We start from the raw sequence: 17,922 nt of genomic DNA on the forward strand, positions 1-17,922 counted from the left end.
TTGCTTGACGCCTGATCAGGTGACGTAGCATATTTGACCTAAATGTGGGGGTTTTTACTTCTAAGGGTGTTTCACAAGAGGGGCATTGGTTCATTTTATAATTCCGACATTCCCATCTTCTTCATCTCCGATCACCCCATTTTCATTTCAATTAGAATTCAATCATATGTGATACTTCTCAACCATGTCAAAACCATTTGATCAATCTTTTGAAAGACGAGGCACTGATCCAAGTGTCCCTCATACTACAACTGCCGCAAATGATTCTCTTGAGGATCAGACACTCCTCTTACTCGCCCGTTTAACCGAGGGTGGACAAGAGGATGAAGATACTTGCAGGGAGTTGAACACTCTCACCAAACTTCTCACTGATGATTCCGCCGAAGAAACAAGATCAAAGGAGCCACATAAACCTCTCTTTCAATTGATCGATCAAGATATCTTGGAAACTATTCTAGGTTATCTTGATATGAGACAATCTCAATCAGTTCGAAGTCACGCGACACTAACCACTTCTGCATATCTTAAAGCTTCGGAACAACAAGGCGTTGATTATCTTTCTCATTTTTTCTATGATCGTGTAGCAAAAGGCACATATGATGATCTGATCCTTGCGTTTTCTGTTGCAGCATCAATATTTTCCATTGTTCCAGATGTCATTGCTTCATTTTTTCTTAGTGAGGGTTTCATTCCTAGCCTTGGTGCATTGATGAAGAGGAAATGGAAAAGCCGAAAGGTTGAACAGGCTGCTTTAGAACTACTTAGTGCTGCTTGTATGAACACTCCTTGTCGGGAAGCTATTCAGAAGCATTGTACAAAATGGCTTGAAGAGATTGTCAGCAATACTCCACCAAAAGTTTCCGAAGTCTCTTCGTCTCCTATTGATAGTAATGCGGAAGATGGCTCCATACAACAGCGAATTCATTCTGAACAAGTTAGGAATCTCGCAGCTGTTGTCTTGGCTAAAATTCAGGTATGCATCCCATGATTCCATGGCCATTTTCCTTCCCGCTTTTGATTGTGCCCCTCTCTGTTCAGTTATTCTGACTGACCTCAGAAGTGAAGGCTATCCCTTCAGCACCCACCGCTGAATCTGGAGGAGGATATCAGTCTGCTAGTCCGACTATTGAAGATATTTCAGACATGTTGAAGAAGATGCTGTTCTCGGATGCATCACAGCAAAGTTCAATTGAAGGTCTTGCTTATGCTTCGCTACAACCAAAAGTCAAGGAGAGCCTGGCTTCAGATAAAGAGTTTTTGGTCAACCTTGTCAAGTCTTTGAATGACGCTCAGCCCAAATCACCCACAACCTATGGAGCTCTCAGTATTCTCAGTAATCTTACAACCTACCAACCACCTTTAAGCGAAGAACAAAAGAAATTGAGTCAATTAAAAGCTTATGCGAATGCCTCAAAGTCGAATCTCAAGCCAGATCCGCTCAATGACGATAGTCACGTTGACAAGAGATGTCAAAATGTATTCGAAGCCGGTGTTGTACCTGTTCTTGTCACCCATAGTCAGCATGGATCAATAGCATCTCTTACACTTGTCATGTCGATCATCTTCTCGCTCTCCAAAACAACCAAAATTCGAGGACGAATGGCTCAACAAGGTGCAATCAAGCTTTTATTACACTCTTACACTGTCTTCTCCTCAGATAATATTCCAGCTCGAAGAACCACAGCTCATGCCCTCGCCCGTATTCTCATATCTACCAACCCACTACATGTATTTGGTGGTGCCAATCCTCTTTCACTTGTTTCAGCCATTAAACCTCTTCTTCTTCTCCTTGAGGATGATCCAACTGTCGAGCACCGCGATCTCTTACCCGTCTTCGAATCTCTTCTGGCCTTGACAAACCTTGCTTCTACAGATGACTTAGCCCGTAATTCGATCATCCGACAGGCCTGGTCACAAATTGAGGAATTACTTCTTTCCCGTAATACTCTGGTGACGCGTGCAACAGTGGAGCTTATCTGCAACCTCATGCAATCTCCAGAAGGAGTCGCAAAATTCTCAGACGGTAGCAAACAAGCCTCAAATCGTACACATATCCTATTAGCTCTAACTGATGCCGAAGACCTCCCTACAAGAAGGGCAGCAGGAGGTGCTTTGGCAAGTCTTACAGAATGGGATACTGCAGTAACCGCAATTCTTGAAAGAGAAAGAGGAGTCAATCTCTTGTTAGCCTTGTGTACTGAAGACTTGGAAGAATTAAGACACAGAGGTGTAGTTTGCATACTCAATATATTGACGGCACCAAACAAAGTTGGGGAAAGGGGAATTCAAAGGGTGAAGGAGAATTCCGGACTGGAATCTCTGAAAGAATGTTTAAAGAAATCGAGAGATCAGCAGGTTTTGGAGATTACCGTGCAGGCTGTGAAAATACTTATAGGGGATGAGGACCCTAGTAAGCTTTTGGAAGGTTGAATGAAGGTGGTGGTGAATGATTAGTATTCGGTTCAAAAGCACCATAGTGTAGTAAAGTATTGCATCGCAATGGAATATAAAATTTGCCCTTCAAAGACTCATTGTTCTAAAAAGATATAAATTTGATATGTTTTAAAATGAACTGTTGTATTGGCAGAAAGTGACTTTATGAGCATGAAGCCTTGAATGATAGGTATACGAAGCAGCAAGGCATCATACAATGTTGAGTCTATTCTTGGTCTGGAATCAGCGATACCAAATTTACATACAGGGTTACTTCTTAATAGGACTTTGTAAAAGATGCGTAGATACTTTTCAGTCAGATTCGGTATCAAATGACTTTAAAAGACTAGTATAAAGTGCAAACGTGTGCAATTCCATACCTGTAGCAAAAATTCGGAATATGAGTAGTGGTCGGGGAAGAAAGCAACAGCACCAAACCAAAGTGGGTCTAGTAAGCGAAACTGGCGATAACTTCAAAAAATCATTAAAAGAAATTCAAGAACTCATGAATCATCAATATCATCCTTCACACAGCCAATCAAAAAGTCTCAAAAATCGCAAAAGGCCAAAGAGACCAAAAATAAAACTGCAAAAGTAGAGACCCAACCCAAATCCCCTCTCCAAACCACACAACAAATGTAATTCAATACCGCCACACTAAGGTGAAGAGCTCTCTGCAGAGTGAAACCTCCCTCAAGAAATCATCTTCATTGCTCAAGACAACACCAGCATCGTGGGTTTCCCGCACGAGTGGACTGTCACCGCGGTGTTCGGACTGGGCACTGTTGGTAGCTTCAATCGTTAGATTGAGATTTTTGAGTGGAAGAATTGGGAGTGTGGGCTCGTCTTGGGCTTATGACCGTTACAGTCAAGGGGTTTTCAGAATTTAAATGAATATGTAGGAGGATGAGAAAGGGGTGGGTGTGATTGGTTGGTGGTGTGGGGTAGGGATGCTGTGGAATGTGTTCTTTGGTGTCACGTGAGGCTCGGGAAGACTTACTTCTACCGATTATGTAGATCGGCTCAAATTTGTGTTGCTTGTTTTAACTCTAAGGAAAATTGTTCTGTAAAATGGACGTCGTTCTTGTAAAGCATTCAATTTTTAGCTATATATAGTGAGGTATATACTTTGGTTCCTGACACATGGCTAGCACCACTTTCTCTGCTCTACAAAGATACGATACTACCAGGGCCCGGTAGCATATAAACTCACCGTCAAATAGTAGCTTTTGAGAAAAACTTTCCATTTTATCAACTAATACATCAGTTTATAATCCTCGCTACAGAATAGTCATTTCATTATCATAAATTAAACCATTAATTTGCATCATTCATGATTCATCTTTAAAACATTCTTCAGCCCCAAAAATACCCTCAGAACCAACCCCATCCCAATAAGGATCTGTCATAATATCAGCCATCTCCGCCCTCTTTCCAGGATCCAGATTCGTCATCCTCAGTATCAACCTTTTCGCATCTTCATTGAGATTGGGATAATCAATCTCAGTCCATTGCTCAAAAGGCTCATACCCTTCAGCTCGCTCCTCATCCTCCTCAATCATTTTCCAAAGATCCTTCAAGAGCTCGCCTCCTTTCTCATCATCAACATGCTTTACGAGTACATCTGGAAGCGGCCCGAAGTTTGATAGCAATTTGTGTAAGATTACCCGCTCTGGTTCTATAGGGAGACTTTCGAAGTCGGGATGATATGATTCCACACCTGTGAGCACAAAAAGACACTGAAAGAACCATATTGTTAGAGAATGGGATTCCGTAGGAATTGAAGGGTTGACTCACCAAAAGCCCGAAAGAAAACACCTCCGAATGCTTTCCTATTCCCCTCCCCAGTTGTCCTTCTGGACTTTGCCACATCACGTTTCCTATCTTATGGTTTAGAAGATTCCTACCTACGAGTTTCAAAGCACAATCTAAATCGCCCAATTGCACCTTTTCGAGGCAGAATTTAGTTTCCATATTAACAAACCAATCAATGAATACGTTATCAGGCTTCACATCTAGAGCACAACAGCGAGATCAGTAGAGCTCTGTGTCACGATTCATTAATTCACGTGACCTCGAGGACCTTTTGGACCTTAGGGTCCCCGAGGTCCTCAAAAGATGATATAGGGTATATAAACATTCATTTAGTCTCGTAGTTAAGGAGCTTCGTGCTCAACTTAGTTATCAATTAGTTTACCTACATTCTACTTGATCTAGTAACGAATTCACTTCCAAGTGAATACCAGTGATAAAGCCTTAACCCACCACTATCAATCAGACTGTCACGATTCATTAATTCACGTGACCTCGAGGACCTTTTGGACCTTAGGGTCCCAGAGGTCCTCAAAAGGTGATATAGGGTATATAAACATTCATTTAGTCTCGTAGTTAAGGAGCTTTGTGCTCAACTTAGTTATCAATTAGTTTACCTACATTCTACTTGATCTAGTAACGACTTCACTTCCAAGTGAAGACCAGTGATAAAGCCTTAACCCACAACTATTAACCAGATGAAGCCTTAGGCAGCCGCTGCCTCCAGTACAGTATCGTTACAGTTTGCTACCATCGTAACACCATCAATCCTAATGGTGAATCGTGACAAATATATTCTTTACAAAAATTAAGATACTAAAATCAATTGTGATTTTAGAATAAAATAATTAATTGTATAAATATTCTTTTGTAAAAGAAAATATAGATTTTATTTTTTTTAATAATTTTTGTTCAAAAGTTACAGGAATGGAAAGTGTAACGATACTGTACTGGAGGCAGCGGCTGCCTAAGTGTTACGAGGTTTGCTGTCTAGATCACGTGGAAGTGCTCTAGGCTCTCGAGGTGGTTTATAACTAGGCGTCAAGCAGGGACTTAAAGTAGTGACAATAATGATATGCAATTCGTAACTAATAGTAGAGTATACTAAATGATTGATCTTGAGCACGAAGCTCTATACAAAGGAAATCCATCTTGATTATATAGACCTTCATGCCTATGGCTAGTCAGGACCGCGCAGCGGTCCATAACGTGACTTAATCACGCTACCTTGGTTTAGTCATGTGACGCAGCGTAGAAGATAGCCGTCGTAACACGAAGTGAGACTTATGTAAGATTTTATGTCGAGTAGCAAAACTAATCATGATTTTCAACGATGCATTTTACTACACTTCATATTTTCATATCCAGCTTCTTCCATCCATGATTCATTATTCATTCATCCTTGATACTTCATCCTTCATCATTGAACACATCCTTGATACTCATCGACGCCAAGAATAACTCAGCACACCGCACTGAACAAATACTCCTCCGCGTATGAACCGTGCTAATACAACAACATTTGCCCCACCGTCTCGGAAGCCTAGAGTCATCTCTTCCAAACTACAACAATCTACCACACCGGGTGGTGTTACACGATGCAAGATGTGACAATCATGATCAATCAAAAGCATTACGATCAGCAAAAGGATCATTCTCATCATCTTCCTCCTCCTCTGACTCTGGTACTGGAGGATGTGTAGGCTGAACAGGAGTCGGTGGTGCGGGACGATGGGAGGTTTTAACAGGGCTGATCGGACTCTTAGTGCCAATAGAAAGACCAGCAAGTTGTTGTGTTGCATCACTACCTCTACGTTCGGTTTTATTTCGTTCCGCCACTATATGATATTAGTTGATATTCGTGTATTGCGAAGAGGAAATCATACTTCTGTAGAGATGAGCCTGCTCAGCCATGTCATCATCAGAATCACTATCAGCATCAATTGATCTATCAAGCTGTTCAAATGTCATTAAAGCATTAACCAATTCATCGTTTGCATGAAGAAGTCCTCCAAGCCATTCTTCGGCCTCAACATGTTGAATCTAATAAAAATGTTAGCGTAGTATAATTCGCAACCATAATAAACTTACATATCGTAGGATCTTTCTACGGAGAAGTTTACAATTATCAAAATGCTGTAAAGCGGTTTTATTCTCAGAAATTCGCTCTTTCTCTCGATTGATATGTCTTAACGCGTTCAAAAGGTTGGTGGAGGAAACAGCTGATTCTGCAATAGCGGCTTTCATTCCTTCCTTCTCAGCTTCTAGGTTGAATGGCTTGGGCTTCTTCTTCTTGTCCTTTTCTTTATCCTTCTTAGACTTCTTAACAGACCCTGACATTATTGAGGATGCTCGTTCTCTTGTAGATGTTGTTACAGAGCTTTGTCTAGAGTGAGAAGGACCAGCTTGAGATGAAGCAGCTTGGGGAGTGACAGGCGTAGGAGGTTCCTCAATTTCATCATCTTGGAAGGGATTTTCCTCTGTTTCACGGAGAACTTTTGATCTATCTTGAGTGACAATCTTCTTGGTACGAGGTAATTGCTTCAAATTGTGTTAGCAAGAGGTATAGAAGCTTTCAAATGATACACACCTTGTAAAGACCGCGAACCTCCTCCATTCCACTAACTTCTGCAAATTCAACAGACCAGTTCCTGAAAAGTTCCTTGCATTTAGCTTTCACTGCAGGGTCCGAAAGATCTGAAGTACCACAGATACGTAGACGCTCGAGTAAAGCTTCATCGGCAAAAGTACGCTGAAATCTTGGACCAGCATTCTGGATAAGACCGTCCAGAATTTCTAAAGCTCGAATCTGACGATGCACATTACCATACTTGAGCTTCTTTCGAATAGCCCTAGAAGCTTCTGTAGGACCTGTAGATTGAATTTTGATCACTTCCACCAACTCTGGAATGCCACCAAAATCATCATCATCATACTGCTCGCTTGTGAGACGCTCGATGGCGACTGTGACTGCTGAGTATGGTTTCTTCTGTTTACGGTGAACATGTATTAGTTCTTCAGTCTTTGTAGGTTTTAGTCTGTCAAAAAGAAGGTTCCCGACATGAACCCTATGGAAATCATCGGATTGAGGTTCAGAAGGAATGTAAGATGCAGTATAAGATCCTGCATTGTTGCGTTGAAGTTCCCTCTTGGTAGACCTACCACCATGCCTGCCGTTACAGAGGGACATCAGTCGCATAAAAGTCACGAATCACAAATATGTCCCCATAATCTCGTGATATGAGTAGACAAGAATGGGATACATGGGGAGGTGAAGAAAGGAAAAGAAATCAAGAATCGGGAGTATAAAATGCCATGGAGTACTGACCGAAGAAAACATATTGCCTCTCAAATCTAGGTTAGAATCCTTGACTGTTGACTACCTATGAAAGGGTTGGCTTCACTACAAGCTCTGCCGCAATACTGCTTAAGAAGAGACCAATAATAGAGTAAAGAAGTCAATCAAATATAACCAGAGGATAACAACGAATAAGTGGATGCGGATAATGTTGATTTGAAGAGTTCCAAATGTAGTATGAGTTGTCGAGAAGGTTATCAGATATTTCGTCAACTACCCTCCTGCCACGTCTTAATGTGGAAGGTGGGGTTGCTTGAGGGGGATTTTGGATGCTTTTAGTAGTACAGTATATCAGTGAAGTAAAGGAAGTCAAGTTGGCTCGGCGACGAGTGTGTGTGAGTGAATGAATATTAAGTGAGCGGAGTGTTGTCCCAAAGTGCAGAGATGGGTTCAATATTTTTCTTGTTTCTTGTTTCTTGTTTTATTGTTTTGAGTGAAGGAAGGGTTTGTTGGGTCGCAATTATCTCTCATGTGATGATTGATACTCCTTATCACAAGTGAAGGGAGCTTTGGTCCGCTAAATTAGGCTAGTAGAGCGGGGCGGGACGTCTCTTTTAGTAACCACATCTTGTAAGCCTTAGGCTCTATACACCCGTTTTAAGACCTGGAGCTAGAGTCACCTAGCTGCAGCTTTATCTTTATTCACTTTCAACCTCGATCTTACCCCTCATCTCACTTTTTATATCTGTATCTGAAAACTCTTACCTTTTCAATTGAACTCAACATATGAACATATAAATATATCAATATACTGTTAATTTATCCATACTCAATTGTTTACCAATTCGCCATTGATGACGTGAAGCAAAGGGGAAGTCGTAAAGGAGGGGGCATGAAGGGGATGGTGTGAATGGTGAGAGCGATGTGTTAAGGGATGTTTTGACGAATTGAATTGCGGTCAAGATGGCGCATTATCAAGGTCGGAAAGAAGAAGAATCTTCGAGAGTAGGAAGAAGTCAAGAAGATGTGACATATATGTTTGTTTAAGCTTTGCCATAATTTAATTGCTTGATACTAATACCACATCTCGGAACAGTGCGCCAGGAACACCAATGCACCCAACTTCATCCTTTACTCCAATCAACCATGGGCATACAAATAATATCAACTCAGTATTACCTTTAACGCGAAAAATTGATCCATTGAAAACTTTGCGCAATACCGATATCTACGATCTTAAAGATGAGAGTACAAGTCTTCCGACTCCAGGTGGTAAAAAGCTACCGAAATCACGCTCAAAGAATGGCCGTGCGAAAACATCACCCAGTTCAGTATTGCCTAATAAAGGTCTGGCGGAAGTCTGTGATTTTGAACAATTGGAGGTATCTTCACCGAAGAGGAGAAAAATTCACACGAAAGGAACGCAACCCATATTCAAAATCCCTTCCAGAGTACAATCAATATCTGCCAGTGAAGGTCTTCGAGATTTATCCAGCGAATTAAATGATGGGCCTTCTGTCTCTCAATTTACTACACCATCTGAAACTCATAAAAGGTCTAAGAAGAGAGTGTCTTGTGGTATGGTTAGCAAGCGGAAGAAATCTTCGGAATTATTTGAGAGCTTGACCATTACTAAACCATCACTACCTTCCTTCACCTCAAAGCACTCAAGAGAGCAATCGCAATCTATTAATCGACTACAAGGTTTTACAACAACCGAGGAGCAGCTGAAACTTAATTCCAACGGAATAGCAAGTACAACTCTACAGAAATTGGCAGCCTTCAAACATGTACCTCGCGATGAGAATCCATCGGCAAATCAGCCAATAGTTGCAAGCAAAACAGCAGGTAGTCATGTAGCCTTGGATCAGTATCATGATGGACACGTCTTTGAAGAACCAAATCAACCTTTGACGGACTATGGGCACATGTCAAGTGGTTCATTTTTCGAAGAGGCTTTATGGATTCCAAAGCAATTGCCCGAAAGTAGTGATTCTGAGGTTACTTGTCCTAACGTATCCGGATTTCACTCCCACCCAACAACTGCAATAACACCTGCTATGCAGCACATTCCAGATCATGTTGAGTGTTCATCAAAGCCGCCTGAGTACATCTCTACGGCCACTAGGGTCGGAGCATTGAAAAATGTTTCGGATGAAGTTGTTGTCGATGGTATTGATAGACAGCAATTTCAGCAAGGACCACCTACGGTTAACAACAATGAATTTAACCAGCTCAGCGGTATGAGTCCCGATTTGCAAAAACACAAACCACAAGTATATGCTCACCTGCCAAGCACAAGTTCCGAGCAAGAACAGGCACATGCAGAGACTCCTCAAGACTCAACAATACTTCCGCCGATGACAACGTTTGAAAGACATCAGGCGGACATTCAAGCTGAACAATTAAATATTGGTGATAGCGAGTCAGTGCCCACGAATGAGCCCCAAGATTACTTCGACAGCGATGACTTCGACGATGATATTGATGACGATGATCTGCTAGCATTAGTTACAGATCCTGCTGTACCAGAAACCTCTACTGAAAGTCACATCGCGAAAGGCACTGCGATGGAATCACTCCCACCTTTCGTACCATATAAGGCTGGCCTTGCATGCACAAACATGACACGCTCGAATCCTACCACCAATCCTCTGCAAGGAGTCACCCATCCTGCGTCTTCACCCGTTCTAGTGGATGAGGAGGATGATTACCCAATGGATGCAGATTTGGAGGAAGAAATGTTTCGACTTGCAGAAACAAGTCAAGTACGAGGTGTTGTAGAAACATTCGAGCCACCACCAAGTTTGACACTTCCGCGAGATGGTGATGATACTGATAGGGAAGTATACGATAATACTCTTCAATTCTCATCCCCCACTTCTCGAGGGTCTGGTTCTGGTAAACTACCTCGGGTACAATCTACTGATCTGTCTAGTCCCTCTAAGCCACCAGCAACAAACGAAGATGCTGATTGGAGGTAAGTTACATGCTCTATAAAATATGTCATGTGTGAATGGATCAACTAATTTTAAATCTTCAGATATATAAAATCAACAACCATGGAGTCAATCAAAACTCCAATTCCTCAGCATACAGAGATTCTTGCCCCTTCACTGAAAGAGAAAGCCTCCGAAAAATCGCCTTCGTCTATTGCGACCGTTCAAACTAATTTATCAAAAATATGGCTTGATGATAGTCATGAATATCTACCTCTAACACCATTCGCTCGCCCAAAGTTTCCCCCATTAGTTCAAGATCGATGCCCAGTCAATGGATTATCATCCCAAACCATTCTTCGTGTCTGTTTCCGGATTGGTGAGATGCTGAGAGAGGGGGGTCGATGTAATGCATTAGGTCAGGATGCAATTGTTGAACTCTTCGCGCGTGTCAATTTCTCATCCCGAGAACCTGGTACTACCAAGCAGCATTTTCAATTCGCAGACCTGTTTCATGATCGTCCGCCATTTGCCAAGGGCATTCTAGCAAACTTCAAGACCACTGGTCTAGCAGAGAGTGAGAGTAAAGTCTTCATCGAGTCAAGCGAAACGTTGATGACAAGATGTTTGGGAAGATTGAAGAAGGATGTCAAAAATGGATCTTGGTTGTTGCATATTATTAATGTGAGAGTGACAGATTGGGAAGAGATTAGATGGACCAAAAGGATTGTCTGTGGAGAGCGTGAAGAAAAAATGAAGACGACTGCTAGATTGTGAAATGATATGGTACGGATATTGAAGGAAGTTTGTTATTATTGCTTACGACAATGTATATTTTGCCGGGCTGGAAGGGCTCAAACTAACATTTAGCAAACACTCATCAGCCAATATGGCATCTCAGATATTGCAACATATAGATACAATATCTACTTAAGCTACGATTTACATATGACATTACCTTCTCAAACCAATTTTTGGTCTGCTTCAATCATTCATATTTCATATATATAGGTGTGGAATACATCAATCCGAAATGCTTCTGCCTAGATACAACCCCACTAATCACATGATTAACACATGCTTGTCAGGCCGCGGCTCAGCCAATAATTAAGCAGCAATTGATAAGTAGACAAATTTGAACCTCCACATACTGTTTACAGCCACAATAATGGGACGAAATGCCATTTGTTCATGAACTCAAATTGACTCTTTATTGCTTATTGATGACGCGGCGCATCTGGCGTGTGTTTGTATTTACTTTCTTTACTGCCGAGTATATGTATGAACGGTGTTCCTCGGCTTGAGTTTTAGGCAGAAACAATAGAGAAGCGTCTGTCATCATTGCTGGTTGATTTCATTGTCATTGTTGTTATTCGTTGTTAAATTGAGCTTTATTTGAAGATTGATGAGTAAAATATACACGTACGATTTTCAAGGTTAGGTTACTAGGTATTTTGGAGAGGAGGTGATATTGAGTTTGGTCCACTGTTTTAGGTAGGAACTGTAAGGTACGATCTTTCAGGTACGCGGAAAAGGTTGAGTGAAGAGTGGAAAGTGGGAAGATTGAAGTGGAAGATTGGAAGGCTTGAAGATGAATCGCTCGCGATTTGAAGCTGTAAGTTGATTCTTAGTTTTGTTTTTGGTTGGGTGATGTATGGAAGGTTGGAGATTGGGGTTGGAGAGGAGTGGCTGTTGTGTTTCTGTGGGATTGGGGACCGGAGACTACGGATTGTACTTGTGTTTTTCTTTTTGTGTTGATTTTGTTTCTTTTGTTTGGGTTTGGTAGATGTCTATGAATCAGAGTTAGTCGATTGTACGGGACGGGCTATTCCTTGGATTGTGTGTTTTCTCTTACTGTTTTGTGCTTGAGTCTACGTCTCTGCACGTTAATGTATTTCCCGGTTTGATATATGGAACTTTATCCTCGTTGGTTGGCATTTCAATTTCCATATGCCTTTTATCATCTTCACAATGCACAGCATCTTGTATACCCTTTCTCAATCTATCCATCGTCACGCATCCGCCCCATCTCTCTAACCCTCATTCAATCAAAAGCTCACTAACCCATCTCCCACAGCTCCCCAACAGCTCATCCTCCCCACCAATCCTCCTCGATTTAATAAATAACCCCTCTTACAACTACAATTCCGGTACCCCTTCATCCGTTCGCACCTCCACCTCTTCTTCTCATCGCACATCCATTACCAGCATATCATCACGCACTCCTCCGCCTTCCTTCCATTCGAGTCAGCTTGCACATTTAAATGGACAAAATCAGCCCAGTCAAGCGTTAATCTCTTCCTTTTCCGGTACTTCGAATTACTTTAATGGAAGCGGAAATGGAGCAGGAGCGACAGGAGGAACGAATGGCACAACACCATTTCCCTCGTACAACAACGGACAGTATATCGAGTCCGCACCCCCATCCTTTCATTCCCGCTCTAGCACGCCTCGTCCAACACCTAGTACGAGGACACTGGCGAGTAATGTAAGTGGAAGTAGTGGAGTAGAACTTTGGGGGGTGGCTACTACTACTTCTGGGGGTGATGAGACGGTAGAGGACAGAGAGGGAGCTAGTGGATTGATGATTGTTAAGGGATTGGAAAGGAGAATGGAGAGGTTGGAAGAAAGCATTGGGAGGTTGCTAGTGAGTTTTTGTCTTTCCTTTTTGTTTTACTTATTTTTTCTTAGAGAAGCGTTCTTTTTATTTCGGTAGTGTGGTATGAAGAGGAGGGAAATAGGGGAAGAAGACAAGCTAATAAGGCATAATGTAGTTGGAAAATGAAGAGTTACGTAGATTGAGGACTGCAAATGCCGCTACAGGTACACGAGGTGAAAATCAGCGGATTAGACAAAATTGCTGTGTTACGTTTACGGATGCATCGAGGGATATGGAGGAGGCGCTGGTTATGAATGGTATATTGCCTTTTTTAATTTCCCTTCCTTGTCTCTCTTACCTTCTTTATTCTTATCTTTTCTTGCTACTCTTTTCTCCATCTCTATCTCTTCTCCCTTTTTGTTCCAATAATTTTCTCCCTCAATATGAACTAACAACCCAACCAGGCCACAACAATTGTTGCGTCCGATTTTCCTCCTCAAAAGCCTCCTCAGATAGTAAACATCGTAAAAGGGGATGCTTTGTAGCGATTGTGTTTATGGCTATTTTGATAACGCTTTTTGTAGTCATGGTTAATGGGGCTCTGAAGGAAGCTAGAGGGGAAAGAGAGGGCAAGATGAGATTTGGAGAAGGTAGGATGAGGTTTGGGGATCATGGGATAAGGTATGAAGAAGGGGGGAATGAAGATTTAAATGAGGGATTAAAGGTTTAGTTGTTGATTTGGGATGAGATAGGAAGGGGAAGAAAGGGAAGTTGAGGGAAGGCAGGAGCAGAGAAGGGAAGATGAGGATGCAATGATTGATAAATAAATGATATACAGCTAGAATCTTTTCGGGTCTGGATTGGTAGACCGGACTTGTTTGTATGAATTGGGATTGGGATTAGGATTGGGAATGGGATATAGATGGGATAGATGATAATTTTACAAACGAATATACTCGCTATAACATGCCATTACAAATGATCTTTCTATCTTCAGTAAAATATTCCAAAGCTAGATATCATTTCAACATTTTACCCTTGTATTTTCTCCGGTTGTGTGTACAAATTTATATATAACAAACACCATCTACATTTTATATTGATGAATTCTCATCCTATATATCCTCTACTCATACATCGGTATGATGAAATGAATAATCCCATCCTCTTACTATCCTCCTCCACCTCTCTCAATTCCTCCCCAAATCAAATTTCAATCCAATTCCTAATCTTCAAAAAGAATCAGCACCATTCACCAGCCCTCACTTAATCCCCATTACCCTCCCACAACTCAAAACTCAAAACCCAAACCCAAACCCAGAACCCAAACCTCAAAAATTCGAAAAAAAAACTATAGAAAAAACTCACTATCAACAAGCCCCGGCCATTTCTCCTTCAAAAACTCCACAACAGCATCAGGGCCCTTCTCTACTTGTAATCCATGCGGTATAGCCATGGTTTTGATACCGGGTCTGGTGGATTGGGCGATCGATTGGATTTCGCTGGATTCGGTGGGTGTCCACATTGAGGCTACGAACTAGAGGGGGGGAGGTTAGGTGGTGGGATTTGGGGAGGGGAGGGGAGAAGGGGGGAGTAGGAGGGAATGGAGACATACTAGGACATCTGGTTGTTGCTCTTCGACCATTGCTTTTACGTCTTCTATTCCTGTGAGAGAGAGGTGTTAGTATTTGTGTTAAGTTTCTCGAGTCGTTGTTTGAGTTTGATTTATGTGCTATTTTCTTCCTCAAGTTTGAGGATTTCGTCAAATCCTCGTTCTGTATGATAGAAATGAGGATCTGATATGGTCTGTAACTCTGATGATTGGTGATTGCAGGAGTGAGACTTCACTTGAACCGACGGGGTAGTAGGTACTGGAAAACTCACCAGATCGGACTACTCATCCAATCTCATACCAAAACCCCAAACCCAAAGATCAGTTTCCTTCTCTTCCTCTTCCTCATCCTCTCCCTTTCTACTTCAAACCACAACTCCCACCCACAGCACCCAACAAACAGAACATAAAAGAACCGGACAGCCAAAGATAAACAAGAAATATTAAAAAAATCATAAAATTAAACTCACTCTCAGCATTCTTAACATATACAATCGTATACTCCTCCTTAACATCCTCAACCACTCTTCCGATTAAAATCTTTGCTCTCTCGGGGACTTTGTTGACGGTGCAGAGTTTGTAGGGTCCTTTTGGTGCCATTGTGGGAGTAAGGAATAGTTGTTGTATTGTATGAGGGAAGATGGAGAAAGAAGATGGGGTAGAGGAAATGTGAATTGTGATTTTTGATAGTGATGTCAGTATTGATATTGATGTGATTTAAAGAGCTTTAGAGAGTGAGTTTTGCGAGGAGGAGATGGGGTGTTAATGAGTTATGTATGTATATGTGTATGTGCTGATTAGATTGAAGTTGGAATTTTTATATATGGTGGGATTTGAAGAGGGTTTCTTTGGTGATGGTTATGATGATGATGATGGTGGACGGTGGGGAGTGTGGGGATGGGGATGAGGGGCACGGAAGAGGTGATCGGGAATATTTTCGGGAGGGGTAATGTAATTTATGAGATGAGGGTTGTTTTGTGTTACTGTGTCATTGTGCGAGTTTGTGGGGATAGGATAGGATAGAAATAATCTATTTTTGGAGTGGATGATGGATGGGATGATGTTCTTGATGGGTATCAAAAATTGCTGGTACAGAGTGTACAAACATGCAACAAACATCTCAATTCTCATCGGCGTTTTAAAAAAGCCTTCAGAACTATATACGATGCATTATACCTCAATTGAATATTTACTTAAAGTCTTATAATCGATAAGATGAAGGAAGGGGTAAAATTAAAAGTTGTTAGGGAAGCTCAAGAGATAAACAATCCATCCATACATCCCGTCAACCAATTTCCCATCTTGCATCTTGCATCGCCATACGTACATACGGAGTACTCGTGCTTTTGCATTGCATTTCATACTTGATGTATGAGTGCCTCTTTTTAATGTCTTCATGATCGATTAACTAACTATGCATGAAGCGCTGCATTGAAAATCTTTTATTTGATCTCTTTTTCCTACTTTGTAGGACTTATCTTGAGATTTGAGCCAGGGCGTGAAATAGGTTGGATACCGGTACTGCGTGATGGATATATATGGTTATGTATGGCGGCGGGGAGATTTATACATGGCTGTATACGGGAATGGTCTTGTATATTCATGATGGATGATTCTTTGTTGATGGGTTGGTTGTATTTTAGTTATTGGATTTATGACACAATTTGTGAGTGCGAATGTAGTTGTCTATTGGATGAGATAATTATGCATGGCTTCGACTTGTCATACCTGAGTTGTTTGTAGTCAAAATCATCATTTTTCACAACGTTTTAGATTTTTGAAGAATTTTCTTTAGAATTTTTAAATTTGTAAAAAAAAACTCGATGTTATTGAATGATATTTTATAAAAATATATTATTAAGTTATTTTTTAATATTTATATATTTCTTTCTCTTTTGAAAAGAAATGTTACGACGGGCTACACAACTACCAAGGCACGTGATCACAAATGATCAGTAGTGATCATTAAGGATCACTATGTGACGCCTCACACCTCCGGGTCACGTGGCATGCCCCGTTTGTATTTAATCATAGGAAAACTCTCTACTCTTGTTTTCCTTCTTCTTTTCTCCTTAGCTTAGTATTTTCTAATACAAGATACTTTACCCAGTATTCTTGAGTGTGACACACTAAGGATCACGATATAGATGATCACTAATGATCATGAAGGATCACTAGTAATCATGGAAGCATGAAAGACTATATAATCAAGATGGATTTCCTTTGTATAGAGCTTCGTGCTCAAGATCAATCATTTAGTATATCCTACTATTAGTTACGAATTGCATATCATTATTGTCATTACTTAAGTCCCTGCTTGACGCTGTCACGATTCAATAATTCACGTGACCTCGAGGACCTTGAGGACCTTTTGGACCTTAGGGTCCCAAGGGTCCTCAAAAGATGATATAGGGCATATAAACATTCATTTAGTCTCGTGGTTAAGGAGCTTCGTGCTCAACTTAGTTATCAATTAGTTTACCTACATTCTACTTGATCTAGTAACGAATTCACTTCCAAGTGAATACCAGTGATAAAGCCTTAACCCACCACTATCAATCAGACTGTCACGATTCATTAATTCACGTGACCTCGAGGACCTTTTGGACCTTAGGGTCCCAGAGGTCCTCAAAAGGTGATATAGGGTATATAAACATTCATTTAGTCTCGTAGTTAAGGAGCTTCGTGCTCAACTTAGTTATCAATTAGTTTACCTACATTCTACTTGATCTAGTAACGACTTCACTTCCAAGTGAAGACCAGTGATAAAGCCTTAACCCACAACTACCAACCAGACGAAACCTTAGGCAGCCGCTGCCTCCAGTATAGTATCGTTACAGACGCCTAGTTATAAACCACCTCGAGAGCCTAGAGCACTTCCACGTGATCTAGACGGCAAACCTCGTAACACTTACTACATTAAATTAATACAAATCAAATATATTTGTGAATAATTAATATCAAAATATTATTTTTTTCAGATTACATATTTTGATATTTTGATTTCATTCATTTATGTAATTTCAAATCTTTATTTATTTTTATATGTTATTGAAAAAGTTACTCAAGATTTAATTTTATAATCTCGTAAGAAAACTTAATTTTTGCGGGCATCTCTGTCACAACTTTGAATAATGATATGCAGTGACCCCGGCCCAGAACTCTGATACTGATTCTACTCATTCTAAAGCTTCTCCATCATCCTTATAGAGCAAGATTTCACAAACCG

At 41.0% G+C, this 17,922-nt stretch overlaps 6 protein-coding genes across 6 annotated transcripts; 3 read left to right on the forward strand and 3 right to left on the reverse strand.

Moving 5' to 3' along the window:
• Positions 1 to 184: 184 nt before the first annotated feature.
• On the forward strand, positions 185 to 2,430 carry SS1G_13426 (hypothetical protein; the record flags this gene model as incomplete). The annotated part of the gene is made up of 2 exons (XM_001585492.1): positions 185 to 973; positions 1,066 to 2,430. 2 exons carry the CDS (start codon positions 185 to 187, stop codon positions 2,428 to 2,430), a joined length of 2,154 nt encoding a protein of 717 aa, XP_001585542.1.
• Positions 2,431 to 3,764: 1,334 nt separating this feature from the next.
• On the reverse strand, positions 3,765 to 4,407 carry SS1G_13427 (predicted protein; the record flags this gene model as incomplete). The annotated part of the gene is made up of 2 exons (XM_001585493.1): positions 3,765 to 4,172; positions 4,345 to 4,407. The coding sequence occupies 2 exons, from the start codon at positions 4,405 to 4,407 to the stop codon at positions 3,765 to 3,767; spliced, it is 471 nt and encodes a 156-aa protein (XP_001585543.1).
• A 1,458-nt stretch (positions 4,408 to 5,865) lies between these two features.
• Positions 5,866 to 7,585, reverse strand: SS1G_13428 (hypothetical protein; the record flags this gene model as incomplete). Its single annotated transcript, XM_001585494.1, has 5 exons — positions 5,866 to 6,083; positions 6,132 to 6,288; positions 6,337 to 6,786; positions 6,836 to 7,234; positions 7,574 to 7,585. 5 exons carry the CDS (start codon positions 7,583 to 7,585, stop codon positions 5,866 to 5,868), a joined length of 1,236 nt encoding a protein of 411 aa, XP_001585544.1.
• A 921-nt stretch (positions 7,586 to 8,506) lies between these two features.
• SS1G_13429 (hypothetical protein) lies at positions 8,507 to 11,259 on the forward strand (the record flags this gene model as incomplete). The annotated part of the gene is made up of 3 exons (XM_001585495.1): positions 8,507 to 8,580; positions 8,640 to 10,523; positions 10,587 to 11,259. The coding sequence occupies 3 exons, from the start codon at positions 8,507 to 8,509 to the stop codon at positions 11,257 to 11,259; spliced, it is 2,631 nt and encodes an 876-aa protein (XP_001585545.1).
• Positions 11,260 to 12,073: 814 nt separating this feature from the next.
• On the forward strand, positions 12,074 to 13,811 carry SS1G_13430 (predicted protein; the record flags this gene model as incomplete). Its single annotated transcript, XM_001585496.1, has 4 exons — positions 12,074 to 12,097; positions 12,560 to 13,129; positions 13,257 to 13,398; positions 13,546 to 13,811. The coding sequence occupies 4 exons, from the start codon at positions 12,074 to 12,076 to the stop codon at positions 13,809 to 13,811; spliced, it is 1,002 nt and encodes a 333-aa protein (XP_001585546.1).
• A 460-nt stretch (positions 13,812 to 14,271) lies between these two features.
• On the reverse strand, positions 14,272 to 15,293 carry SS1G_13431 (hypothetical protein; the record flags this gene model as incomplete). Its single annotated transcript, XM_001585497.1, has 4 exons — positions 14,272 to 14,306; positions 14,450 to 14,618; positions 14,697 to 14,740; positions 15,164 to 15,293. The coding sequence occupies 4 exons, from the start codon at positions 15,291 to 15,293 to the stop codon at positions 14,272 to 14,274; spliced, it is 378 nt and encodes a 125-aa protein (XP_001585547.1).
• Between the last annotated feature and the right edge of the window lie 2,629 nt (positions 15,294 to 17,922).

This window comes from Sclerotinia sclerotiorum, genomic scaffold (assembly GCF_000146945.2).
Source record: "Sclerotinia sclerotiorum 1980 UF-70 scaffold_25 genomic scaffold, whole genome shotgun sequence".
NCBI lineage: Eukaryota > Fungi > Ascomycota > Leotiomycetes > Helotiales > Sclerotiniaceae > Sclerotinia > Sclerotinia sclerotiorum.